The sequence below is a fragment of the Apteryx rowi genome, unplaced genomic scaffold (assembly GCF_003343035.1).
Source record: "Apteryx rowi isolate R43461 unplaced genomic scaffold, aptRow1 scaffold_141, whole genome shotgun sequence".
Lineage (NCBI taxonomy): Eukaryota > Metazoa > Chordata > Aves > Apterygiformes > Apterygidae > Apteryx > Apteryx rowi.
The window spans coordinates 139,626-166,627 of record NW_020447653.1 but is presented as its reverse complement, the minus strand read 5'-3'; the positions used below and the strand labels follow the sequence as shown (position 1 = coordinate 166,627).

Genomic DNA, 27,002 nt, shown 5'->3' with positions numbered 1-27,002 from the left:
CGGAGCCGGAGCCGGAGCCGGAGGCAGCGGGGCGCTCCCAGCCCTGGCAGGAGGGGAAGAGCCGGCTCCCCCGCCCCGCTGCTCTAAGCGAACGTCCTGTCGCGGAGGTTTGCGGCGACCGCCCGGTTTACTCCCACTGCCCGGCTGGGCGTGCTCGGAGGAGCAAGAGCCGGGAGGGAGATGTGCGTTTGGTGCAGCCCGGTGCCGTCCCTGGGGGTTACGCCTGTGCCTGGCGAGCTGCTCGCGGGTCACCGCCGCAGCAGAAAGCGAAGCCTGGGCTGGGGCTGTGCCCTGAGCCCGGCAAGTCGATCCTGCGGGCTCTGGCCACGGCCTCTCYGGCAGGGGCCGGCTGGCCCTGCGTGTCTGCAGCAGGGCAGCGGTGACCCTGGGGCTTGCCAGAGCCCCGCTCGTCTGGAGATCTGTGCAAAGCACTGAGGCAAAAGGAAGAGAAATCTCTGGGTTGCCAAATCCCCAGGAAAGAGATGAGAAAYGTGGAAGACTGTAATCAAGGTTTCCCGTAATTCCCTCTTAGGGCCTAATTTGCAGTGCTGTTAGTGAGAGAATTGGGTTCTGCTTCCTTCCCTGCCGCACACCTCCAGGAAAACGACGGGGCTAAAACTGCTTGGGGACATCTGTGCAAGCCCAGAGCCGCTCCCAGGCTGTGGCAGGGTGTCACATGGACGGCAGCAGAGCTCGAGACGAGGCCGTGGTGGAAGCTGAGTGACAGACGCTGCTGGGCACCGCTCCCTTTCTGGCCGGGCCAGCACACCCGTGTCTGCTCGGCTCCTGCTGCTGCCCTGGAGAGCCATTTCTTCATGAAAAACACCTCAGCAACACTGCCACCACTGAGATGTTTCATTCCCTAATCACTCAAATGCATCTTGGATGGAAATCGGCTTCACAGGCAATAATGGCATATTGTGCCATAATGGCATTGTACATTCATTTCCCAGTTTCCAGTAAAATAGAAAAAGAAAATAAACCAGCACTGGCGTTTCAAGGCAATTATTCAGACGAGTCGAGAGATACAGATGAGCACAGAGGAGCTGGACAACGTCAAGTCTTTTTAATGCCAAGGGATAACACGATAAGGCTGTCAGTTACCCTGCGGTAAGTGAGGCAGGGACCAAGCACTTATAATCAAATTTTGGGCTCCTCTGACCTTACCCAGTGCTCTCCTGTTATTATCCACTGCACGCAGTAAAACATCTTGATAAAATATCTGCTGTAATCGCGCCCCGGGGGCCGCCTCCAGTGCAGTGGGTCTGGGGGAGCACAGACAAACAGCCGCCGCGAAGGCAGCTGCCAGGACGTGCTGGCGGGCAGCACTCCCACGGCAGCGGAGAGTCTACTTTTCCCCCTCCTTTAGCTCTTTTGTTTACAGGTTTGCAAGGCACTGCACGATGTGATGAGGATTCCAAAAAACTGGCACCATAGACTCCTCTCCRGGCTAGCTCGGGTAAATGCAGAGCACACGGTGCGCAGAAGGAGCGAGGGGTCTGCGATGCTGCTCCCACCGAGAGGAAGCAGCTCCTCTAGCCGCTAATAGCAAGCGTGTACTCCGTTACTGCCGGAGACAACTTTAAGGAGCACTGGTTTATTTTCTGTCAAATTTGGGCCAAATCTGCTGCCGGCGTCAGGCAGGCTGGCAGGCTACGCTGGTGTCTGCTAACGAAGGGGCTGCCGCTCCGGGGCCGGGAGAGGGGGGACTCGCTCTCCTGACCTTTCCCCTCCAATCCTACGATCTTTCTTGGGGGTTTTGGCCATTTTTCCGACTCACAGACGGCAGCGGCAGGCAGGGAAAGCTGCAAGCGGCGGGGCTGCTCTTTCACGTGCGGCTGGAGTGGGGCCGGAGGCAGGCTCGTGGCCGTGAGATAGGTCAAGAGAGCAGGAGACAGTGAGACGAGGGCTGCTGGAGGGAGGCCAGGATGCCAGGGCTTGGGCGCTGGGTCCAGCTGCTTCCCTATTTAGCAGCGTGCGACAGGGCCTCAGCACCGCTGAGCTTCCTTCCAGATTTTCCTCACTTCAGAAATGTTTTTATTCGCCCAGCTTTTGCAGCGCACCGTCGCCCGGCGGCCTCGGCCGGACGCCCTCGCGCCGGCTCGCCTGCATGGCCCCCGCAGCACCCCTCCGGGCGCCCCTCGCCGTCCGTCGGCCCGTCCACGCAGCGCAGCCCCGGGGCTCCCACGCGGCCCGCCCCAGCCCTGAGCGCTGCCTGTTTTCCCAGCGGAGCCTCTGCTGGTTTTAGCTGCRGTGCTGGGAGCAGGCGAGCCCGTTCCAGGGGCCTCCTAACAAAGCAGTTTGCTGCCGTATGAAAACACAACCCCGATTTGCCGAGGGCTGGAGCAGACCCGCAGGCACAGCTCCGGCTAGGTGGTTGGGGCATGGGAAAACCTAGCAGTGACAAAAGGGGAAGCTGGGCACAGCCATGTGGCTCTTCTAACCCAATAAAAGCTTCTCAAATCAGGCCTCGTTCCTTCCCTGTGAATACAGTGACTCTGTGCTAAGTGATGATGATACCGACTGTGGAAGGGAACAAATCTGAAATTATGGGAAAATATTTTTATAGAGAAACATCATCTCGAAACATCATCTCTGAAGCTATATAAACAAATAGGTTTCGATGCAGCAGAACAAAGAGCTATAAAAGGAGAGTTTGGGGAAAACACTGCTAATTGGTGGTAATTCGTGTGGTGCCTCTCAGACTGTGTTACTGTAACCTATATTCCTGGGAACACTGGCCAATGATTTTCAAAGCACGGAGGCATATGGAAACAGCCGGGGAGCGGGACGGAGCTGGGGACCCGAGCGGGGAGCCTCCCGGGACCGCGGCCGGTGGCTCCTCCGGGCCAGGCTGGTGTGCAGCCTCCGCGGCYGCCTGCCGAGGACCGGAGAGCAGCACCTTGGTGCACGAACGCTTGAGGACCAAGGGCGAAGCTGTGTCTAACCCCTCTGCGTCGTCTCCGCGGCATTTCCTTTGGGAGAGCAGGGTGCAAATGGCCCACGGAGCCGGCTTCCCGAGAAACTCRTCGCTTCTAATCCGGTTAGAGAACTTCAGCCCCTGGAAAGCACAGCATTCCCTTCTGCAAGCCTGGGAGGAGGGACCACTGCATGCCAGTTTTAGAAGAAATAAGTTAAATTGGTATTATGGACTGAGACCATTTATCTGCTTTGAGAGGCTATTTCAGAGAGCAATAACCTCCGAGGAGGCGAAAGCCACAGCGGCGGTGCAATTCCTCTGTGTGCTGAAGTGGCTCCGTTACCAGGAACATAGCTCCAGCAGGATCCTCTCTCATCAGGTTCCCATTTTTGCTTTATTCCTTTTTAAAAGACTTGCTTCTCCAGGCTGCCATCTCAGAGAGCCGCAGAAGGGCACGAGCCGCCGCTCTGCGGCGCCCACGGTGATGTTTGTGAGCAGCAACGCAGAGATCCCGGCGAGCCGTTGGGCAAGGCTAAGCCGCGTCCGTCACTTCAGCCCCCTTGAATTCGCCGCTGAATCAGGCCCGTGTGAAACGGAGGAGGCCTGCGGGGGCCCTGCTTTAATCCCTCCTGTGCTGCTTTGGTTTGTCAAAAACCCCGTCGCCTTCCCTCCTTCGYGCGCAGGACGGTCAGTTATAAGGTTTTCAGCAAAGACGAAGGAGCGCGGGAGGAAGAGCACCCACTACGCCGTGCTGTGCCTCCTGGGTGCCGGTGCGCCTGGAGGTCGCGGGCTTGCTGGGCAAGCGCTGGAGCCCCACGCAAACGCRCGAGCAGGGCGGCAGCGCCGGGGCGCAGCAGCACCTGCCCGCTGCTCTCGAGCTGGCAGCTCCACGTCGCACTGCYGGCGCTGCAGGGCTGGTCACAGCAGCTCTAATCCTGGGCCTTTTTCACACCTCCATTTTTAGAAATGGTTTTCAATGTTATTTTAACAGCGCCAGCTGTGTCAGGCCCCAGCAAAGCTTCCAGTTTGACTCAACACTTCTGCAGCCCAGCAAGATGCTTGACTCCGTACCCAGCCCGGCTGCAGCCCCCTCGGCCCCCCGGGAGCGTAAGCTGCCCAGCGGTGTCTCCCGCCTTGCCTGGGGCTCGCTCCCAAGCCCGGGGAAGCGTGTGCATCCCAGGCACACGTCTGCCTGGAAACACCCCTGTGTGCGCGATGGAGCTCGGCACATCCCTCCCTCTGTCCCCGCGGGTCCGGGACCGCCGTCCCTCCCATTCCCACYGCTAATCCCCCATCCCCAGCAGCTCATAGCCATGTTACGGCGGGGGCCYGAAAGGGCAGCTGCATTTCTCTGCACAGCAGCTTCGAAGACAAAGCCCCTCTCCCCCTGAGCTACAGCTAGCTAGCTGCAAGCAGCAGGTTTTCACCCTAAACTCACGTGGGGGCAAACATGTTATAAAGTAAAATGAAGCCTTTCACTTGGCCTTTGCACACAGAGCCTTCAAAGGAGGCTCACAGCATGCTCTGGGAGGCTTCTGGGTTGCTTCTTTTAAAAGCTACTTGAGGTCAGGCTGACTCAGTGTTTCCCAAAAAGCAACAACACTTATTGTTTCGGTGCAAGTTGAGAGCCGCTGCCAAGCACCACCCTGAGCGCTGGGGCCTGCTCCAAGGGGGAGGTAGGTGCTTTCTGCACACGTATAGCCAGACTAGATCTGTTATCCCAAAATTCAAACCCAAACCGCAGCTCGCCGCCCGCGGATAACCTTTTCCACGGCACGCGGTAACTTCTGAGAAGCTGCAGGGTCCTCCAGGGCGGTGCGGAGGGGACGGGCCTGCGGCAGCCCACGCACCACAAGCGTTGCTCTTCTGTGAATTGCAGGTGACTTGTGCAGCTCCACGGTCCCAGCGTGCTGGGGGGTGGCAAGCTGCAAGGTGCACACAGGAGGCTGCCAGGGGCTCGGCGCCCCCCCGGCACGGCCGTACGCGATGCAGGCTAAAAACCAGGCTGCCCATCCCACGGGAAGCCCAGCAGCCCCGTCCTTTTGGGAGCTGCTGTGTGCAGGTCCGGTGCAGGAGGCGCGGGATGCTGCGGCGCTGAGCCCGGCTCGGGAGTCGGGTATGCCCTCGCGCCACCCCATCGTCGCGGCCCTTCCCAAGGAAGCAGCAGCTCCGGAGGAAGAGGCAGGCTGCCCCGGCTGGGGGCTAGCGGTGACCACGGCTGGTGACTCACGGGAAAGCTTCATGCTATCTCAAAGAGAGCTAGAGAGCTCCCAAAAGCACCTCTCCCTCCTACAGTTTAGTGCCCAGCAGCAAGCACAGGGCTTCAAAGAAGCAATTACAAGTAACCTTTCCTCCTCCCGAGGAAAACCCCAGGGCTAAACGCCCTGTTACTGCTGTTGCTCTGATGTGGGGTGTTGCACAGGCTGTGCAGCCCTCGCAGCAAGGGTTTTGTGCTCGCTCACGGCGTTCACAGGTCGGACTCGGACACCGCTCTCCCCCAGGGCGAGCGGCCCCTGCACACGCGCTCCCCCTCCTCTCGCCAGCCGCCTCCTGCCCCGGGAAGCTGCACCGCCGCGCCGTTCCCGGCCTCATCCCCGTGTCCCGGCTTATCCCYGCAGCGGCCACCGCAGGGCCCCGGCCCGCCTGCCGGGCCCAGCTCCTGCCTCCCAGCACCAGGCACCCCGAGGGGAGCACGCGCGTGCCGCTCTGCCCCAGGGAAATAGCCGAAGAGCCGGGTCCACGTGGAGCACTACGGAAATGTTTATTGAGAGCAGAGCCCGGGAGCCRGCTCGCAGGGCCCCCTCCCGCGCCGCACCGCCTCCGCCGAGGGGCGGCCGGGCTCCGTCCGACCCGCACGCGTGACCTCCCGTAGCGCCGCGTGCCCCGAGCGCCTGCTCTCAGGCACTGCGGGCTCTCCCTCGCCTCCGGCCCCGAGCGCGCAGTCCTGCCCGGCGCTGCCACTGCCACGACCGCCAAGCCAGGACGGTCCCCGAGACCGGCTGCAAGCGGTCCCAGCGGCGAGTGCTGGGCCGGGCCATTTCCACCGCATAGGAAAACATATAAATAGGCATTTTTGTCACTTGGAGGCTCTTCCTACCTGCAAACACGAGAGCAACCCCTGCTCTGCCCGGAGGACGATTCAGCTCTGCCGCAGGGTGCTCCCGTGGGTCGGCCGCCCCCGGGAAAAGCGGGATGCATGGCCTTGTGGGCRAAGACAGCCGGGCTCCGGGCTCTGCTGCCACCTCCCGGGGCGGCCGTGGGCCCTCCGCGAGCGGCGCCGTGCCAGCTCAGCTCCCCACCTGCAGCCGGTGCCCGTCACGTGCGGAGGAGACGGGTGCCTGCGCCAGGGATCCCCGGCGGGTTTCCTGCTCCTCGTTTTCCCCCGCAGCGCCACCGGCCCCTCGCCCCCCGCCGGTGCCCCCATGCTGCCAGCAAGCACTCGCGCGACACCCCGTCGGGACACGTCTATTTACAAGGCAGAGCTCACGCAGCGCCGAGAGGAGAGGCCGGCACCGTGGCCRCCGGCTGCGCCCTACCGCCGGCTCCCGCGTGCTGTCCTGGCCGATCCCAGCGCTCCGGCGACGGGGTGGCGCGGAGCCGCTGCTGGCACCTCCCTTGCGCCGGGCAAGGGCTGCACGGAGTGGGGGCACCATATTTCCGGAGCTCGGGAGTGGCGGCAGGTCCCCGACCGCGCCGACAGTCCAGAGGTGGCGGGAGGGGAGATGTGCTGGCGGTGCTTTGCCCGGCGGCGGCGCGGGCGTCCGCCCGGCCTTAGTCGTTCTCGCTCTGCGGAGAGGAGAGAGGAGACGGCGGGGGGAGATGCCCGGGCTGCGGCGGGGCGGCCCGGCCCTTCCCGGGGTGCAGGAGCCCGCGCCGGGGCTGCCTCACCTCCATTTTGCTGTATATCCAGCTGAGGAGCTTCGTCACGCGCGTGTACACCCCCGGCTTGTTCCTCTGGCCGCAGCCCGTGCCCCAGCTCGTCACCCCGGCCACGTACCAGCGGCCGTTGTCCTCGCAGACCAGGGGCCCCCCGCTGTCGCCCTGGCGCGGAGGGGCGGCGCGGTGAGGGCAGGGGCCGCCCTGCGCCCGTGGCGGACGCGGAGCCGCTCCTGCCTCGCCGCCGCGGGGACCGCGTGGCCCCCGGCTCACCTGGCAGGCGTCCTTCCCGCCCTGCAGGTACCCGGCGCACATCATGCGCGGCGTCAGGTAGCCCTCGTACACCTTGTCGCTGTTGCACACCTTGTAGTCGATGAGCTTCACCTCGGCCTCCCGCAGCTTCGGGGAGGTGTTATCTGCAAGGGGTTGGGGGGGGCAGTGGGGCTGCACGTGCCTCCGCAGCCGCGCTGCCCCCGCGCCGTGTGTKCCGGGCGCCCCGCGGCTGCGCCATCGAGCGAGCGAGCCCTTCTCTTTTGCGGAGCCGCGCAGCAGGGAGGGCGCACGCTGCGAGCCGCGCGGGGAGCGACGGCCCTCTGAAACGCGTCGGGAGGAGCCCAGCCCCAGCCCAGGTGCACAGGCCCCCCTCGCGCCTCCACGCTCTCCGACGGAGCCGGGAGCCTCCCTCACCTTCGTTTTCCCTCGTCTTCCCAAAGCCGGTGATGAAGCAGGACCTGCCGGTCTGGAAGCGCTGGCCGTGCATGGGCAGGCAGGCTGGGCGAACCTGGGCTGGGGGAGACCGGGGGGGGGGGGAGAGGCGTGAGCCGCCCCCCAGCCAAACGGCAGCCGCAGCGAGCAGCCCCGCAGCCCGGGAGGAGCGCAGGCTGTGGGGAGCGCCTGCCCGCTCGCCCCTGCCCGCGCTGCCCGCCGGCACGGGCACAGCCAGCCGCGGGGCACGGGGCTACAGGGAGCTGGGATGTGCCGGCACGCGGAGGCGAGCTGCTCGGCGGGGACCAGAGCTGCTTCTGGCTCCTGCACCGCCGCTTGTGGACTCCCATCATCAGCATCCTCCCTTCCCGTCCCCTGCTCCCCCAGGCACCACCCCCGGCCCAGCCGGCCCCCAGGGCAGGACGCAGGGAGCGGGGCAGAGAGGCCGCACCGGAGAGCGTCAGCGGCCTGGAGAGCTTCATGAGAGCGATGTCGTAGTCGTCGTGGTCGTCGCTGTAGTTGGAGTTGATGATGACCTGGGAGACGGAGATGCCCTCCGAGTGCTGCTTCAGGTCGGAGACCCCGCTGTACACCCGCCAGTCGTCGAGGATCTTCATGCTGTTCCTGGGGGGCAGAGGCGAGGACAGCCGGCGTGAGACGTGCAATGCGGAGCCGGCGAGGCCGGGCAGGGGCGGCAGCCTGCGCCCCGGGCTGGGGCAGGCCCCCTGGCTCACATGAAGAAGCAGTGGGCTGCGGTGAGCACCCACTGCGCGTCGATGATGGTGCCGCCGCAGATGTGGATTGGCCCGTACTGCACGCTGACTTGCCAGGGCCATTTGCTGGCCGAAGTTTCTTTCCCCCCGATGATCCGGCCAGAAATCCGCTGCCCGCAGCCTGGAGGGCAGAGAGGGGCTCAGGCCGGGGCGGCGCGGAGGGAAGAGCCGCGCGGCACGCGCCCGCCTCCCCTGGCCACCAGCAGCGCTCGGTGCACCCGCGGCTGCCGGTGGAGACCGCGGGAACGCGATCTTTGTCGTCTTGCGCTGCCCGGGAAGCTTTGCTGGCAAATGCCCTCTTTGCCCAGCACTTTGCCAAGGAACAGCGGCAAAAAGCTCCCAAGTGATTTGCGGCCGTGTTTGGCYGTGCTCATCCTCGCTCCTGGGCACCGCCAGCTATCCCCTTACTTGTGCATCGCAGGGAGACGTACTTTCCCGTGGGACACTGGGAGCTGCAGGGGAAAAGAGGGAGGCAGAGAGTCAGCGTGGGGCCTGCAGCCCTCGGGCAGGGGCCGGCGCCGGGGAGGCAGTGCTGCCCCGCTACCTGTTGAGGCTCTGCTGRATGGTGTCCCGCTGCTCGGTCACGCTGAGGCTCTTGCCGGAGATGTGCAGGGGGAGGTACTCGGTGTGCGACGCACTGGGAGGAGAGAGGGAAGAGGCGCCTGAGCATCCCCCCTCGCCGGGCACCGAGCCGCCGCCACCCTGCCTTTGGGAAGAGGCTTCCCCTGGAAAAGCCCCAACGCTGGGGCTGGAGCACAGCCGCCCCTGCCTTCAGCAGGAAGGAGGGCCAGAGCAATGCCCCCGCGCACCAGCCGCCAAGCGCCCCGAGCCGGGGCTTCAGCAGGGTGCAGGGCTGCGGGGGGCAGCCCGCCCCCGGGGAATTACTTCTGAAATCCCAGCTGCTGGCAGGTCTTCCTGGAGAAGGAGTCGTCCCAGGCACTGCTGCACACCGGCAGCCACTGGCTCTCGGTGCTGGAGTAGACGTGGAGCAGGGACTGCTCCGAGCCGAACCGCACTGCGGGAGGGAGCAGCGGGCGAGTGGGTGCCCGGTGCCCGGGAGCGGGGTTCCCGTGGCCCCCGCGCCGCCCCGCTCCCCGCGCCCCGCACCCCTTACCGCAGCCCAGCTCGTCGCTCCGCTGGGAGCAGTCGGCGACGCCGTCGCAGCGCACGGGGCTGTCCTTGCAGCTCTCGGCGGGCTCCTTGTACACGATGCCGGTCTGCGACCGCCAGAACAGAACTGGAAGGAAGCGGGCGCCGCGGTGAGCTCCAGCCCTGCACACCGGCGCGACCTGCAGAGGCAGCTCCTCTGCCCCGGCCTGGCCACAGGTGCTGGAGCCAGGGCGGGGGGGGCTGGCAGCCCTCACCGTCCCCCCAAATCCTGCACAGCAGCATGCAACCCTGCTGCTACCAGCCTTTCTCGCTTGCTTCTCACTTGCTTGACTTCTAACTTGCTGCTGCAGAACAACATATTCAGCCTGCAAAATGCTTCAGTCCCCCAGAAACAGCAGCCGATAATGGAAAAYGGGCAGCTAGCTTTTACAGGGGATTAGAACGATCCCCCACGGTCTGAGCCCAGAAAWTGCCTTTTCTGTCCTGCTGACCCCACGCTGACAGCTCCTGCCTGCAAACCCCCRTCTCAAGGGGAGCGGCGGGGTGCTGGCCAGCCGTGCAAGGCACGTGCAAAATCATCCCCAGGAGAGGGAAAGCGTAGCGCAGCCCCAGCACCTCCCACCCAGAACCGCGCCGAGCCGCGGAGCCCATCTCCCTTCCTCCAGAAAGCYGGTTGCCAGCTGTCCACCAGATGTCAGGAAAACTCAGAAAATGGGAAGAGGAAGCACATCTCCRGCCGCTCTCGCGGCCCATCTCGGCCCCGCACCTCCGGAGCGTTTCCCGAGAGCGTTTCCCGAGCAGGACGGGCACTCACACAGCAAGATGAGGGCAGCGAGCAGCACGATCAGGACGGAGACGCAGCAGATGAGCGCGAGCCGCCTCTGGCTCATGCAGGGAGCTCTGAACATGGAGGACTCTGGCGGCGGGGCAGAGGCAGGGTCAGCGGGAGCCCCCGCGGGGCACAGCCCTCCCCGGGGCGTGCAGAGCGCCCTGCTCCCCTCCGGCACCTCCCGGGGGGTCCCGGCTGCCCAGAGAGCCCTGCGGCATCCCCAGCCCTGCCGCGGTCGCTCTGCCCTCCCTCGCCCCCCGGGGAAAGCACCGGCCTCCGGCCAAGGCAGCGGCAACCTGCTGCCCGGCCCAGCGAGGACGGGGGCCGCCGCGGCCGGGGTCGCGCTCGGTGCTGCCGCCTTACGTGTGCTCTCACAGGCCGCGCAGGGGGCCGGGGCTGGGCCGGGCTCCGGGCTGTAGGGCTTGAAGCTGATCCCCAGGACACTTTCTCGAGGCTGCACGGGCCRGGCAGTGAAGATGCTGCTTGCCGGCAAGGCATGGAGGCCGGGCGGGACGCTGCTGGGCGATGCAGAGACCTGCGAGCGAAGGACAGGGATCCTCGCAGCGAGTTTTTCCCCTTTTCAAGGCTGCTGGCCACTTTTTCCAAAAAGATCACTTTGATGAGAGCAACCAGCCACGTCTTTGGCATTGGGTCAGTCACGCCGTGGCCCAGTTCCACGGCGCTAGTGCCCCAATTTATGCATCTATCCTTAATTAGCCATTTGGAAAATACAGTGCAATTTCCAACTGTTATTTAGTAATACTTAATAATCAGTGTTTTCCAAGCCCTGAAACATCCTGCACCCTGGAATGCTGTTCTGCAATTGTGTCACCCCGATCTGTGAATTTCCAAAAGATTATTTATTTCCTTTTCTCAAGATCTTCTCTTCCAGGCGCTTTATCAGCTGCAATCAGCTACCCAGGCAAGAGCCCCTCGCTTTCCTTCAGAGCTGACCTGTGCGTAAAGCCCGCAATAAGTGCTCTTTTCTCTGCCACCGTGATTGCGTTGTCAAATCTGGAGTACCTTCTGAGCAGTCAGAAATGACCGCACGGCTCATAGAAACTGCAAAGGGTGCCTTCAGCCAGCGCACGGCAGCGACAGGTCGGCGAGGCAGCACGCTAAGCGCCTCGCGGGGAGGAGGCGTGGGCCGAGCCCTCATCCTGCGCGGGTGCAGAGCCCTCAGGCCTGCAGCTCCCCGTGCAGCACTGAGCACCCGCAGGGCCTCTGGCGTGACACTGACAGATGCAGCCCGCAGCAAAGGGAATCTCACCAAATTAAGTCAAACACCATGTGCTGAGGAGCCGGAAAGGCCCGGCTTGCTCCGACCCAGCGCCGTCTCCCCCGGCAGGGCATCGGGCGAGCTGAGCTGCACGGGAAGCCAGTCATAAGCTGCTGCCCACCAAAATCTCAGTTGTGTCTGTCTGTGCACACGATGCTATTGCTGTCCCGCAGGAGGGACGGACGTGGGGACACCGGAGCCCTCACCCTTGGGCAACAGGCTGCAGCCAGCTCGGGTGTCCAGGCCTCGCAACCCACGTCCCGGAGACCGTACTACCCATCGGGAGATGGCCTTAAACACGCCCCTCTGGAGGTCTGCAGCTATTTTTTGGCCCTGTAGCTGCTACAGGTACTGTTTCCCCAAAAGCAAAAGATTTCCCTTTTTCCTCTCACACCAGCAAGAAGCATCCGGGCCAGTGCATGGCTCTGGGAAGCAAGAGGGAATGCAGAAACGGTGGGATGCGCAGGAAGAGAGCTGCAAGAGCCCCGATGCTGCCACCCACTTGCCCCCCTCCAGCTTCCTTTCCCCCCCTCCCGGTGTTTGCTGTGCCCTCGCGTTTCCTGCTGCAACCTGGGAATCTCAGGAGCCCTAATGAGCATGTCGGGAGCCTGCTCAGGCTCGTGCTTCGCAAATACGGCTGTGCCCTCTCTTGCAATGCAGTGGTGTCACTTCCTGGCATTATCCGTGAGTCACCACTCCCTGGCACGGCCACGCAGGGCTCTGCCGTGGCCTCCCTGCCCCATGGAGCTCCTGCTCYGGGCACGGGGAGGGGGCCGGTGGGACCTCAGCAGCTTTGCCCGCTCCGAGCACCTGCGGAGAGGCAGGCACCCGGGGCAGCACCCGGAGAGGCCGCCCACGAGGTGCTCCCCAGCCGAACCTGGGCGCGCAGAGCCCCCGCTGCCGGCACGGCAGGGATCTTCCGCGGCCGCTGCGCTGCTCGCCCGCCCGCAGGTGCCTTGGCACAGCCACCGCTAACACCTCCAGCTGGCGAGAGCCACCTCCTCGGCAGCTCCCTGCTGGCATCAAGAGAGGCGAGCAGCTYGCCAGCCGCCTACGTGCGTGGGGAGGGACGCGGGGAGTTTCTGTGCCACGGCCTTCCCCACCGGCGAGGAGCGAGCTGTGGGTCACTCAGCCTGCGGTCAAACCCCACTTTCCCCTATGCCTGCATTTCTCAGCGGTGGCAGGCACAAGCCCCGGACGGCCACGCTCCAGGCGGGCATCCTCGCRGGCTTTCCGAGGTGCTGCAGGGAGCAGGGAGTCCCCCGTGCACTCTGCGCAGGGCGGCTGAGCTGGCACGGCAGTCCCGGGCTGCCTGCGATAACACGGGGCTCGAGAGCRGCCCTGCGCTGCTGTTCTCTAATTGTTCTAAGCACTTGCATTGCCGTAATTCAAGTTAGTGCRGAAAGTATTGCACGAGTGCGCAGTAAAACAGCCTTGAGTAGCCTTTGCGCTGTTGCTAGAAAGCATATCTGACTGGCAGGAAAGCCAGGGCTGCAGCAGCTCCTGCACCGCTGCCTGGCACGAACAAAGGAAAGAACCGATGCCAGGGACCTTACCCAGGGAAAGTTTCTCCTACGCCTAAATGAGGTTTTCGTAAATCCCCAGACTACATAATTTGTGTAGGCATTTTTAAGGTTTCTCCACAAAGCTGGTATTTCACAYGCCTCCTCCTGCAGCAAGCTAACGTTTGTGTTATCAGATCAGCAGAATGGCAGTGCTGTTAAGGATGAACTTTTCTGTCGCACTGGATAACGCAGCCCAGCTTCACCAGTAYGTCAGCGATGCTGGATGCTCGAGCATCTCCATCCCCAGGCTGCAAGCGTTTCAAATTAACATACAAGGGCACTGCAGGTTAAATCACTCTTATTATTCCCTTAGCAGGAAACGCATGCCCTTTTCTACACTCAGGTGAACTGTTAGCTGCCTATTTCCTTAAAAGTCTAAAGTTCAACTTTTTTTTGTTCTTTTAAAGGTCTATCACAGAAGCTAACAAAACTTTTAGCTAGGGCTCTCCAGCAACCAGCATAACTGGTTACTGCTGTGTACGCAGTGGAGCAGAGAACAAGCAGCAGAACCTTTGCAGTGCTGGTCTTTCTGTTGAGGAGTGTGCGCTACCCAAATGACAGTGAACTGTGAATTCTGGCCACAAGACATTTCCTCAGCCTTTCTGGCTTTTGAATAAAAGTCAAACTCAGAGCGACGCCTCTCAGGAGCGCGACTGCGGTTTGAGCCATTCTTCTGACGTCCTCTCTGCAAACGTTCCACCGGCTGCAAGAGCGCTAAGCGCTGTCGTGGGCTGGAGCCTAAAAGTCACACGCATGAGCGTGGAGCACATGCRGCTAATTTCTGTGCTTAAGTGTGGATAGGGCCTCAGTGGGCATCGCAGACGGGACTGGCTTTCCCGTAGCAGAGGGGGGCAGAGGAAGAGAGCCGGGGCATTTGCGGCTGCTGCAAGGCAGCCCAGCTCTGCTCGCGCTGCAGCCAGCCCGGCCCAAGCTGCTTGCAGCAGGACTGGGCTGTGCCTGGTCGCAGTAGAGACCCTTCAAAGGGCTTTTACGAGCATGAACACCACCTCGGGCACACTTTACTCAGCTCTGCTTCGAGGTTCTGAACAGAGCTGGAAAGACGCTAGAGAAGTCCATCCCCTCTGCCTGGCAGCCCAGACATGCACTTGAGCTACCATGCACCCTCCGTACAGACCTCCAGTGTGGCTCCTCRCCCAAGAGGGAGATTCACCAAGTCCATGCCCAGAGAGGGCAGGTCCCGATGGAAAGACGATCCAGGGCCACGYTAGGGATCTGTGTGTGATGGGGAGGCAGGGGTGGGAAATCAGACAGCAATTGCCTGCAGTTTTGGAGTGGGAGGGAGATCGGAAGCTAGACAACACCTGCCAGTGTTGCAACAGGACCTGAGGTCAAGTGGCGTCTTGGAGCGAGAGGAGCACAAAGTCTCAGGAGTCATCTAAGTAAGAGCCACCGGAAAAGTCAGAGCATCAAGAGACTATGCTGGCAACCTGGTTTTAAATCAGCCGGAAGGAGCTGCCTAAACAGACGATCTTCATCCTTCCCAGCGAGGCTCACCAGCCCCGTGCTCGCACAATTGCTCTTTGCTATCGCAGAGCCCTGTTGTTTGGGGCAGGGGAGCGGGGACCTGGCTCTTTCACCTGTTTGGGGAGTGGTGATTTCCCGCGGCAGATTAATTCAGCACACTAACAACAGCAGCATTGTGTCGGGGACAAAACGCTCCCCCGCCTGTAAAAGCCTCCGTTCACCCAGCAACAGCCTAGTCCTGCCCTGTGCGCTGCAGCCGAGCCGCAGCCCGGCCAGGCCTCCCAGGGAAGGGAGAGACCCTGGCCGCGATCCCGCAGCATCCCCGGGCTCGCCGGCCGGAGCCCGGACCCACCGTGGCCTCACCGCCCTCGCGGCAGGGGCCCGGAAAGCCTATGGGGCTGCAGGGACGGACGCGGGCAGGGGCTGCGGGAAGCCACCACGCACACCCGGATGTTGTAAAGGGGCAGCGCGCAGGGAAGTGAAGTCCTGAACCACGCAGGGACATTTTGCAAGTGGAGATGACGAGCCCTGTTGATTGAGTCAGCCCGATCCGGCCGGGACCAGGCTGCCTGATGCCAGCGTGAGGCGCCCTTCTGGCAAAGATCACAAAATGTTCCCAGGGATGAGTAATCGCTGCTCACCCCATTCCTCGGATGGGTAAACTGAGGCACGGGAAGAGGTGACTCTCCCGCAGTTCCTAAACCGAGGGAGGTACCTAGGACAGGCTCCTAATGGCCCACTTAAACCAAGCAACAAAGCTAGGACGGCCCAGTAGGGATGCCCAATATTGGGTAATTTTCTCCGTACAGAGGCATCCACGTCCCAGTCCTGCTCTCGCAGGGACAAGGTGCCGCTGCTGGCTTGTGGCATTGCCCCGGGCTGGATTCGCACTGTGAAACGGCGCTGGAGGTGGGCACACAGGCGCTCCCGGCCTCGGCAGGGGCCAGGCGGCAGCACCTTCCCTAGGGATGGGGCATGGTCCGGCCCACCCAGGTGGCCCGGGATGCAGCGGGAGCCTGCTCTCCGCTCTCCACCCTCGCTCCTCGCTGGGCGTGAGGCCCCGGGAGGGCAAGGACAGGCCCGTGGCAGCTGCTACAGCCGGCCCTGCTTTCCCCCAGGCCCCATCCGCCCCGTCACCGCCGGATAACCACACGGCAGCCGTCGCCGGCACAGCCGGCAGCGCGCGGCGGGGTAATTACGGCAGCCTCGCCCAGGCGGGCTGAGCCCGGTGCCCGGCTGGGGATGTTTTCCCCATGACGGGATGCTYGCTGCATCAAGCCGAGCCCTGTTCCTCCCCTAGGGAGAGCAGGGAAAACAGCCRCGGGAACGCGGCGAGGGCAGGCTGCCCGTGGCGCGGGGCCGAGCCGGGGCCGGGGCAGCCTGCACACTTTAGCTGTACAGAAACACCGGCAGGAGGCAACGGTCTCRCCACCATGGCACGGAGGCAGCAGCAAGACGGTGCCGAGTGACGGAGGGCTGGAGAACACCTGATTGCCGCCGGTGCCCCTGCAGCATCCCTGCATGCACCGAGCAGCGCAAGCTCCCGCCAGCGGCACGTTTGGCCCGCAAGCCTCCCCCGATGGGGTCTGTAAATCCGCCGGAGCCGTGGGTCCCTCCAGCATGGAAAAGCAGTGGCACTGAGCATTACCGGCRCCTCCTTCACCCGCACGGGGCTCGCGCCAGCTGGGCCTGGAGCGCTGCTGGGAGATGCTGGCCACGGTCCTCCTGCCTCTGCATGGACAGGCGGCAGGGCCGGTGTCCGAGGGCAGCTCGCCGCGGGGCCTTCTCCCAGCCAGCAGCAACAGGCTGCTCCGACGGGAACGCCCCAGAGAGCAAAGAGGGAAACCAGATCCTCCACGAAACCCCAAAGAAAGCAGGTCCTTACAGGTCACCGAGCAACCCGCGCTATTCCCGGCCGGGTGCGGAGCTGGAGGAGCTGCCCCAGGCCTTACCGGAGAGGTTTTCCCTTCCATCTGCCGCGCCGGGGCTGGGCGTCCGGTCACAGCTCCATCCTCGGCCGCGGAGCGTGGAGCAGAGCGCAGGCAGGGCTGCGGGGACGGGGCAGAGTCTGTTTGGCGAGCGCGCTCCTACGTCAGTGCCAGTGCGGGGTGCAGAGGGAAACCAGTCCGACCTGCTGCCCCGCTCCACCGGCTGCTGTTTCCCAACTGCTCCGGGCACAGCATGCAAAACAGCTGCCCCGTCCCTGGTGCGGCCCCAGCATGGCTTGCGGCAGCAGCTGGGGCCGGGGCAGCAACGGCCTCCGGAGGAACTGGGCTGAGGCCGAAGGTCTGGCGGCAGGTGAAGCTTCGGCGAGAGCGGCTGCGAGCCCGGCATGCCGGCTCCCGGCTGCCCTCCCAGCCTGCCTTCCTCCACGTGCCGCCGCACTAACCTGCACCCCCRGCACGGGAATGGAGCAGCTGAGGGCTCTGCGTGCCGGCCAGATGTGTGCCCAAGTGCCAACCCCAGTAAAATCCTTGCTGTGCTTCTCAGGGAACCGGGAAGCCAAGAACACCTTGCTTCAAGGGAAATGCAAACATTTTATTCAACCTGAAATGTCACTTCCTATTTTGTTTCCCTAGAGGCTTTTCAACTTTTTTGATAACGGAGTGATACTTTTGAGTTCTACGCAGCAAAAGTGGAGGTTTTCTGCTTTCTCTGTTGGTGGTAGCTAGGAGATGTTTCGGTTAACCCAGAACTCACGTTTGAGGGAATGGAAAGAAAAGGCTGGACTAAAAGAAGAAAAGCCCAGCTTGGTTCTGTGCTTCCCGCTGCCCAGGAGGAGCCAGGGAGCAGGGAGCAGGGAGCAGGGCCAGGGCTTCGCGCGCTGGCCGCTGTATGTGATCCCTGCTGCTCCCAGCCCGGTCCGGTGCGCAGGCGAGGAGCTGCTGGAGTAACAGGGCATTGCACGAAGCACTTCCCCGGCTGCCTGCCCGCGAGGATTAGTGCAYGGATATGCCAGAGGGCAGCGCATGGCTCGGCAGAGGGGCAGCAGCCTCTCCGATGGCTCTGTCCYGGGAGGGTTTGCTGGAGATTTCATGCCTCGTGTGAGCCCCATCCTGACACTCCGTTTTCCARGCACATTTCTCCCAGAGTTATTCATGGTACAAGTCCCTTGTTCATCTGACTCCCCATCCTCACATGCACCTAGGAAGGGCAGGAGAAAAGCAAGGCTGCCCAAGCTTGGAGGAAACCTGCTCAAAACCCTGCTGTGATTTCAAGGCACAAAAGCCCTGGGTGGATCCTGCCCGTCCTGATACTCGTCACGCTGCTTATCCTTGTTTTCCTCTGCCAGGATCACTGTCAAGTTTGAGCAGCTCTTCCCCCTGCCTGCCTCTTCCCCCCATATCCACAGATGGCAACAGCTCCGCTGCACCGCTGAGCCCAGCTATTTTAGTCTCTCCTTGTAAAACAGGCTCTTCACCTTCCTGCGCCCTTCCTGGCTCCTCTCGGCACCTGCTCCAGTTTCAGCTCCTCTTTCCGATCCCTGAAACAGTGCCTGCTATTGCTCAAGGAGGTCCCCGGGCCATGCGGCGCCAGGTGCCTCTCGCCCTGCGCTGCCAGCTCCCCGTGCCTCCAAGCAGCGCTCATGTCCCGTGCACAGCCCTGCCGCGCTGGCGGTTTGTGCTCGTGCCCTGACCTGCCGCGAGCCCTGGGCCCTCCTGCCCAGCGCACGCACGCCAGCGGACGGTGCACGTGCTTCCCGCCGGCTGCTGCGCTGCAGTCCTTCGCTTCCAGCGTGGGTTTTGAGGCAGCCCTTGGTCTGCAAGAAAACTGAAGGGGAATGTGCTGCAGACCAAGGGCTGGCTCAAAAGCAGCTTCATGAATGACCGCAGTTCGTTTGCCTTTGCAGCTTCCCTGTGCCTTGGAGTGCTCTGTCATTTTGGGGTGCAAAGCCAGACGGAGATGCCCCGAGCTGACTCGTCCTCTGCTGAAAGTGACTCTCAGAAAGCAGCTGCAGGCAGTAACTCCAGGAATGATTTCTTGCTGTTGTTTCTGAAAAGCCACCTACAGAAATCAAGTTACAGAGAACTGTATGTCTGGGCTTGACCCCAGCAACCTGACATTAAAGGTCATGTGTGCTCGACACTTTCCTGGTGAAATCCTAGCACCTTCTTGCTGGTAATCCCGTGTACGGCCCCGCGGCACCCTGCCCTCCCGGCTAGCTACGGAGGTGCTAATGATGTGCAGCCCTGAGCCAGCGCGGGCAGCCCCGCAGAGCCCGGCCGCCGGCGCTCGGCCCTCCCCGCGAGGCGTGGGGACACGAGGCAGGGGCGCGGGCGGTCTGCTCCTCCACGCGGGCCGCCCTCTCCGCTCGGTCCCGCCGCAGCCCGCCAGCCCACGCAGCTGCGGCCCGTGTCGAGCTCTGCAGCGGCGTGGTGAACCCCAGGACCCTGTGCACCCCGGGCGAGCCTCTCCTGAGGTTTGCAGATGCTGGTGGAGATCAGAGATACCTGGTTCTGAATCAACCAAGTGTGTCAATGTGAAAGAGGCCAAAAAAGGAAAAAAACAGAGATCCCGTTACAGCAGGCATTCTTCAGGGCTCCCTGGGCCCTACGTGGAGCCACCGACAGCCCTGGAGCTGCAGGGAAGACACGCTTAGGCTCCTGCATGCAGGGCTGTCACCATGCCCAGCCGGCACAGCAGCCCGGGAGGGGACTTCAGTGGTGGCCGCGCTGCCTTGGGGGGCTCGGTGCCCGCTGCCGGCGGCGTGGGGGCCGCCAGGAATGCTGGCTCCCCTTCTCGGTGCGCCCGTGCTGCGGCTGCCGGTGCAGCCGGGGCTGTGGCAACCTCAGGCCCGGCCGCAGCCAGCACCGGATCCAGGATGTGGGCGATGCACGAGAGCAGCAGAGCGGCAGGTGAGCGGCGGGAGCTGCAGACCTGTTTTGCTCTCGAGGCCTGTCCCTGAGACACGTGAGACCGGAGCTGCCGCACCGCAAGCTGCTCCCACGGCCCCTCTGAGCCTGCTCGCGGGGGGTTGCACCCCTGGGTGGGCTCCCGGGGCCAGGAGCGGAGCCAGGGCRGGCCGGGGCCACGGCCGGGCTCGCTGCAGTGGTTCTGCAGAAAGACCGAGGGTGCAGTTCTGACTCAGGTGATTTCCAGATTATTAAAAAGGTGGCTATTCCTCCCCAAAGATTAGTCAGTGAATTTGAAGATGAAAGGAAACACGGCAGCGTTCTCCAGCGCTGGTTTGACCCCTGAACTCAAAACCTCTCCTGTCACCTCCGAGAAGGAGGCCGGCTCGGGCTGCAGCCGGGGTGCCGTCCCTCCTGCCTGCGTGCCTGCCGGCTGCGGCGCAGGCAGCGTGCCAGGGTGAAGTTGGGGGCTCGAGGATCCCAAGCGGCACTTCCCAGAGACTGTGGGGAAACCGCAGGAAAGCCAGGGGTGATGGCAGCACCCACACCTGCACTGGCCGGAGGGCAGCTCTGCAGGAGCCGCGCGGGCCCCGGGCAGCCTTGCCGCCGGGCACAGTGCCGGCCCCGGTGCCCGCTCCTGCTGCAGCGCCGGCCGGTGCCGCGGGCATGGCCACGGCCGGCGGGCTCAGCTGTGCAGCGGCAGGCTTGGCACCAATGCGCGGCAGAGCTGTCATTTCTCCTCAGCCTGTTTCATTTTCTCCTAAATTGTGAGCTCTTTCTCCCAAGCATCCGAGCCTCCGCACCCACGGGACCAGCCCCACAGTCTCTCTTCCCCAGGGCTCTCTCCTTCCTCATTTTTGGCCCCATTGCTTTTGTTTCTCATTTGTATATGTGAAACAAAAGCCGTGGCTTGTGTGGGACGGGCTGTGCTTCATTTCGGGCCTTCTAAATTTGGTGTGTGCCCGACGTGACTCAGGAGCTGACAGCGAAGTGGCAGGACGTCAGGCGGTCTGCAAGCGAGGGGGGGTCAGGCCACGGCAGGGGAGAGCCGGCGAGGGCCCTGCTGCCTGAGCTGCCCTCCCCGCCGGACCCTGCGGTGGATCCACAGCAGCGGCAGCGCAGCCGGCAGCACCCCCCGGCCGGGCCCCCCCGCGGCACGCCGGGGCCCCTTTCCCCATGCCGAGCCCGGCGCGCTCCTGCGTCCCGTGAGATCCAGGCACGCCGAGGTGCTGTGCAGAGGGGCCGTCCCGCCGGCGCGGAGGAGACCGGCCCCCGGAGCCCCCGGCAGCCGGCGAGTTCGCGGGTGCTCTGCGGGGGCCGCGGCGGGTGCAAGGCCGTGGGCTCTCGCAGGAAGGGTGACTCAGGGGCGGATGCCACTCAGCATCGGGGGACGGAGCCAGCCTCCCACTCCAGGCACGTGCGACGGCTCCCCGAGGAGCCCGCGCTGCCGGGGCGCCGCTGCCCCCTGCGAGCCGGGGACGGGCTCTGAGCTGCCGAGGCTGTCCAGCGCCCTCTCAATTCCTCTTGCTCTTTCTGTCTCTGTCCTTTCCACTTACTCCCCAGCGGGAAATTCCTCTTCTCTTCACGAGACAGGAATCTCTCTTCATCACAGGAGAGCCCCTGCGCTTTGCGCGGGTCCCAGGAAAGCTCTCGAGTGCAGCAGCTCGGCTTGCCAGCACGCCAGGCAGGGGCTGCGCCGTGCCCTCCCAGGTTGCCCGGGCCCTGACGCCGGAGCCCAGGCGCGTGCAGCACGGACGCGGCAGGGGCACAGCTCCGGCTGCGGGCTGCTAGAGCCCGGGGACGGCTTACGGCACCGAACGTCGCAGCCAGGGGAGCCCAGGCGACGTGCGCGGGTGGCAGCTCGCAAGACGCCCCGAAGCCAGGAGGTGGTCGCTCAGCCCAGGGCTTGGCGAGGGCGAGGGGCGCGCTGCCGCAGGCGGGCACGGGCTGAGCCCAGCGAAGGGAAAGCCGGAGCCCTCCTGGGCCGAGCAAGCCCGGGGCCTCGGGCTCCCCCGCGCTCGCTCGCTCGCTCGCTCGGGGCGGGCGCCAGACCCCGGCAGGACAGGACGGCGCACCGGTCTAAGGGGAGAGCGCGGGGCTGGTGCTGCGCTCGGTGAAAGCCCCACTAGGGGCCATCCTTCGTGCCAGCATCTGTCCCCTGCGCTGGGGGGGACTGATCTGATTTAGTAAGGAGGCAGCACAGGCAGACACATGATTTACTTCTATTTTCCCTTTCCAGGTGGGATTAGCATTTTGTTCAGAAAAGCCCCAAGGTCCTTGTTTCGGGCTCAGGGCAGGAAATGCCCAGCCTGGGCTGAGAGATTAGTAGCGGTGAGTGGGTGGACAGAGAAGAAAAGTGGAAGTCGCTGCACAGCCCCRTTCCTCCCCCTGCGCTAACGTCACTGAGCCAGCCTCCAGGGGAAAAACAAGCGCTCGGGCGCCCGCCGGAGCAGTGCTCGGCGCCCCGCTCCCCGGCCAGGCGCCCGCGGAGGATGCTGAGCCGGCATGGCCCCCAGCGCGGCAGCCCCGGCCCTGTGCCTAGCGCTGCTGCTCGCCCTGCCGATCGATGGTGAGTCGCCTCGGCCCGCGCCGCGCGCTGCCACCCCTCTCGCCCCTCTGAGCCCCGCGGGCGGCGGGGAGGCTGCTCAGCCCCGCGCYGGGGCCGGGAGCCTGGTGCGGGGCTGCCGCCGAGGCGGGGAAGGCGCGTCGTCCGGGCGGGCGGGAGCGGGGCCGTTCGGATGGGAGCCCGCAGCTCGGATCGGAGGCGTTGGCTGGATTTCCGTGCTGGGGCTGGCGACGCAGGTGTCYGCATGAGCCAGGGCTCAGCTAGCAGTCTGCCTTTGCCCTTCTCCTTCACTGCCCACGGCAGTCCTCAGCCTTGCTCGCCCGTGCGCTTTGGACCGCGGTGCCCTGCGTTCCCAAGGGCAGCGGTGTGCACCAGCGCCGGCTGCTGTCGGACGCCGTCCTCCCGGGGCGCCAGCTCAGCCCRGCGCTCAGGCGGGGCTGGGGGAGTGTTTGCCCGCAGGCAGCRGCGGCTGAGGAAGTGAGTGTAGAAGGGGTGACAGATGTTATCTGGTGGTGTTTTGCTGCCAGGTGACAATACCAAAATTGAGGCAGGAGGTGTGAAAAGTCTGTTTCTTCCAGCCAGTAGCGAAGCAAAACAGGAAGGCTGGATCGTGGCAGAGCCCGGGAGGCTCCTGCTAGCGACCTGCCCACGAGGTGCCCGCCGGGGCCCTTTCCCAGTCTGTCCCGAGCATGGGCTGAGCACTGATCCCCGCTCTCCGTGCCTAGCACGCTCCTCCTCGGGTGCCTTTGGGACACGGGGATCAGACAGACTGCGGAGGCACCATCACTGCCTTGCACGGTTACTTATCCTGCAACTACCCAAAGTCAGGGAAGCAGCGAATTGGAGATTGCATCACGACAAGCACCAAGATGCTCTTGGCTGGCCTGGGCCGTGCTCTCCCCAGAGGAAAGGGGAAGGGGAAGGGACGCAGAGGGGACGGGGAGGCCTGGGCCCATTCCTGCCCGAGGGCTGAGCCGGCAGCACCCTGGGCAAGCGGGTGGTCATGGCTGGACACGCAGCGCTGAGGTGCAGGGGACCGCCGGGGGCAATTGCTGCGGTGGCCGGCCGGCGGGTGCCCRCGGGGGCAGCGTGCCGCCTCGCCACACGCTCGCCTTTGCTCCCGCAGGTGAGCGGCTGCCGAACCCCATGCACGTGCGCTTTGCCGCGGAGACGGCGCATCACCTGCTGCGCTGGGAGCCCGGGCCCGGCTCCCCCGGCGACGTGAGCTACGACGTGGAGCACGGAGTGTGAGTAGCGGCGTGCCTCCCCCCGCGGGCCAGCCCGCGAGAGCCTGCGCCTGCCGGCACCGCTCTCACCCGCCGCCTCTCCCCGGCAGGTAYGGCACGAACTTCTCCTGGACGGCGGTCCCGAACTGCATGCGGATCTCAGAGCACTCGTGYGACCTCACCTACTACACCCTGGACCCGGAGCGGCGCTACTACGCTCGCGTCAGGGCCGTTTCCGGAAACCGCACGTCCCTGTGGAACAGGACCAACTCTTTCTCCCCCAAAGAAGGTATGCTGGGCGTCCGCGGCTGCCCTGCCGGAGGGACGGCGCTGGGGGAGAGGGTGTTCGCAGCTCCGTCGGCTGCTGTAAAAGCTCTCAGAGATGCCCAAAGGAGAGATGTAACGTGCTCTTTAATCTGACTCATCTCCAGCCAGCCTGCGCCTCTCRGGGCAGAGCCTCTCTGTGGCGGGCAACACCATCCACGTGAAGCTGCAGCTGCTCCTGAAAGCCGGCAACCGCACCGTGAGATACGAGGACATACAAAAGCACGCGCGGCGCTACAAGACGTACATCAGGAGGGTGCAGGACAACAAGACGGTGAGAGCCGGGTTTCTCACCCCCTCGGGTCCCCATCCGCAGGCAAGCCTGGAGACCCCCCATCACACAGAGCAGTTCAGACTGAAACAGCCACCTGTTCACTAAAGTCGTCCATAAAATCCGCAATAATGCTGAGCTTCTGCATGCTCGAAACGCTGCAGAGCTATTTTTCTGCACGTTTTTTGTGGCAGACCTGCCCCCTCTTGCTGGGATTTTGGGTTTGGCTGCTTTCAGCGGCACTGCTAAGCACTCTGGTTACTCTCCCCAAGGGACAGGGGATGGGGGGGACACCCCAGCCTGGTGCTCACATAGGCAGAGCTGGAGAGCGCCCAGGGTACCAGCCTGCTCTCTGCTCGTTTCAGTACGATGTGGTGGAGACCCAGCCAGAGTTCAACATCCCCAACCTCTTCTGGGGCACGGAGTACTGCATCTCCGTGGAGCCCGACGTGGCAAGCCGGCAGATCCCTGCCACGCGCACCACGGAGCAGTGCGTCACGACTGGCGACAGAGACAGTAAGCTGGGGTGCGTGGGGCGCTGCGCAGGACGCCGTGCGGGGTGCCGTCCYGCCGGAGCCGAGGGCGCTTCGCATTGCCCACCTCACCCGGGCACGTGCTGTCTTGCAGGGAGCGCAGAGCTCCTCCTGAGCATTGTCGGCAACTTCTGCATCACCGCGCTGCTCCTGGTCCTCCTGGGGACTCTGCTGGTCTGCATGTACATAAAGAAACCCATGAGGCCGCCGTCGGTGCTGGTAAGGCAGCCAGGCGCGAGGGAAGCTGGCGTTTGCAGCTATCACTGTATAACCGCGGGGCGCTCCCCTTGGCCGCCGGCGCGAGGGCGCTGGTTTGGGGCCGGGGTGGCTGGTGGGGAAGCCGGGCAACGAGCAGGGATGACCACATCTCACCTCGCTCCTTTCTCTCCCTCCCAGAAGTCCTTCCTAAAGCAGGGCTCGCTCTGGGTGGAGCAGGAGTACTTCTCGCCAGCGAGGCTGGACGCGGACACCATCCAGCAGCTAATCCTGTGCCAGAAGGCGCCCCAGGAGCCCAGCAGCCCGGCCGGCAGCACCGGCACGCTCCAGCAGCCCCCGGAGTGGGACTGCGGGCTCGCAGCGCTGCCCGAGGACCGGGCTCACCTGCTGGACCCAGGTGCCRCGAGGAGCAGGGACTGTAGCTGCACCAGCACCGACAGCGGGATTTGCCTGCACAACTCCTCCTCCGAGCTGGGCTCCGTCGGCCGGGGCAACGAGGGGCAGCTGCCCACCGGCGAGGACAGTGGCATAAGCCTGGAGAGGACCTTGCCCTGCCTGGCGCGCTCCTCCGGCGCCAGYGGCTGCTACCAGCCCGTGGAGGAAAGGCAGCCGCAGCAGGCAGAGCACGGCCTCCCGGCCGCCACGGGCGACGACGGCCCCCAGGACGTGGAGTTTCGGGGCTACTTGCAGCAGTCCAAGGGCACGGTAGAGCAGAGGTGGGACCAAGGAGAGGGGCTGCCCCCCTGGGGCCGCGCAGGGCCCGCGCAGGACCCGGGCAGCACGGACGTTGTGCTGGACATAGACTGCTCCGAGCTGCCGGTGGCCAAGGGGTATCTGAAACAGGCATCTCCCGAACCTCCCCGCAGCCACAYGCGGGACCTTGCGGCGCCCGACTACCCTTGGGAGCCCACTGCCTGGGGCTTTCCCAGCCAGCTGGGCCACCAAACCGCCGGCGCGGCGAGCTGCGGGGCCCCCAGTGTCCCCACGGCCTCCAAAGCCAGCCCCGACCTGCTGAAGGCGCCCTTCGAGCTGAGCTTCTCCACCGCCGCCCCGCTGGGGCCGCTGCCGCTCATCTCCAGCCTCAGCACCAACAGCTGGCTCGCGCTGCAGATGAACCCGCTGAGCGCGCTGGAGGCGGGCAGCAAGGACAGCCGCCTGTGAGGCGCCCGCCGCGCCTCCCCACTACCTCTTCCAGCAGCTGCCCGCGGGGAGCAGCCGCTCCGATAAGCTATCGCCGACCCTGAATGTGAGCGCATCGCACTGACAGGCCAGCGCCCCTGCCCCRGGGCCCCGGCCCCCGCCGGGCAGCGCCCAGCACCAGCTGCAGCGGCCAGCGCCACGGAGCAGCCTGCGACCTCGCTCCCAGCCCGCGCGGAGCGAGCGAGCGAGCGCCGGGGACGGGCTCTGCTGCAAAGGCTCTGCCCTGCTGCCGAGGCGCAGGAGCCCCGCCGGGGCCATCCTGCCCTCGCGCCCAGCTCCCCGCGTGCACGGCCGCTCTCGGGGGCTTCGGGAYGCCCAGCACGGGGCGCGCTTCCCCTCCCTACTTCCCCCTTCCGCAGCGTGGGCTCCTCCGGCTGACGTCCCTACGGCTGAGCCTTTCACAACACGGATACCGAAACATGCCTGACCTCACTCGGGAGGCGGCGAGGGACTTTCCTGGCCCGGCGGAGCCCCCCGCGGCAGGCAGAGCCCCTGCGGTGGAGCCAGAGGGGCCAGCGTGGCCCTGGGCCAGCGCTGCGCCCGTCGCGGGAACGCTGCCGCTCGCCCGGCCAGGGCTGCCCTGCTCAGGCCGCTGCATGGGCCCTGCCGGTTTTGCATAGACACCTTATTTATTCTATTTAATTTGTAAATACAGAAACGAGGCAGTGTTATTTATTTGCTCCATTCGTCTGCRTGCCCTTCCCTAAGGTAAAGCTGCACTTTCCATTTTCACATACAGACTTCTGCCCCACCGCAGACAGGCAGTGTGCCTTTGCCTCACGCATGAGAAAGCATTTTCACATCAGAACTGGAAAAAACAAAACCAGCTTCGTATTAATCTGAGGACTAGTTTTTCCAAGCGAGTATCATACCCTGCAGTATTCACTGAAGGGGCAACAGCAAAAAAGGTGTTGAACCGCCTGCGGTTGATTTTGCCGGGGTGCATCGGGGGCAAAAGACTCCCTGCCTGGGCAGCAGGCACAGGCACACTGCGCAGGGGAAAAGCAGGACAACCTCCGGGGCAGGGCGGAACAAATCTGTTTTTTGGGGTGGGGGGAGAAGGGGGAAAATAGTTTCTATGTCAAAATGGGAACAGAAATAAAATAGGAAAGACTTACTGTGGGCTACATTCAACTACTTTCCAGGTCACCAGAGAATTTTTCCAGAAGCCACTTCATTTCATGGCAACTTCACCATGGGATAGTCCCATTAAAAGTGTTGATGGAAACCCGGTTGTGGAGTATTACTTCAGGTGAAAACATGAATCACTT

At 64.0% G+C, this 27,002-nt stretch overlaps 3 protein-coding genes across 3 annotated transcripts in view; 1 reads left to right on the top strand and 2 right to left on the bottom strand.

Moving 5' to 3' along the window:
* FXYD6 (FXYD domain containing ion transport regulator 6) overlaps nucleotides 1-6,078 on the bottom strand; it is an 18,917-nt gene extending 12,839 nt beyond the window's left edge. Inside the window, exon 1 of the mRNA XM_026057985.1 lies at nucleotides 6,018-6,078. The gene's annotated coding sequence lies outside the window, so the exon portion shown is untranslated. The remainder of the gene's footprint in view (nucleotides 1-6,017) is intronic.
* Nucleotides 6,079-6,691: 613 nt separating this feature from the next.
* On the bottom strand, nucleotides 6,692-16,515 carry TMPRSS13 (transmembrane serine protease 13). Its single transcript, XM_026057892.1, has 13 exons — nucleotides 16,495-16,515; nucleotides 10,577-10,748; nucleotides 10,199-10,300; nucleotides 9,389-9,511; nucleotides 9,160-9,289; nucleotides 8,819-8,911; nucleotides 8,683-8,726; nucleotides 8,236-8,395; nucleotides 7,953-8,125; nucleotides 7,484-7,582; nucleotides 7,070-7,212; nucleotides 6,809-6,961; nucleotides 6,692-6,706 (listed from the first exon to the last, which is right to left on the bottom strand). The coding sequence occupies exons 1-13, from the start codon at nucleotides 16,513-16,515 to the stop codon at nucleotides 6,692-6,694; spliced, it is 1,428 nt and encodes a 475-aa protein (XP_025913677.1).
* A 5,158-nt stretch (nucleotides 16,516-21,673) lies between these two features.
* Nucleotides 21,674-27,002, top strand: IL10RA (interleukin 10 receptor subunit alpha). Its single transcript, XM_026057989.1, has 7 exons — nucleotides 21,674-21,964; nucleotides 23,088-23,208; nucleotides 23,298-23,476; nucleotides 23,619-23,785; nucleotides 24,148-24,298; nucleotides 24,410-24,534; nucleotides 24,712-27,002. The coding sequence occupies exons 1-7, from the start codon at nucleotides 21,901-21,903 to the stop codon at nucleotides 25,690-25,692; spliced, it is 1,788 nt and encodes a 595-aa protein (XP_025913774.1). The 5' UTR covers nucleotides 21,674-21,900; the 3' UTR covers nucleotides 25,693-27,002.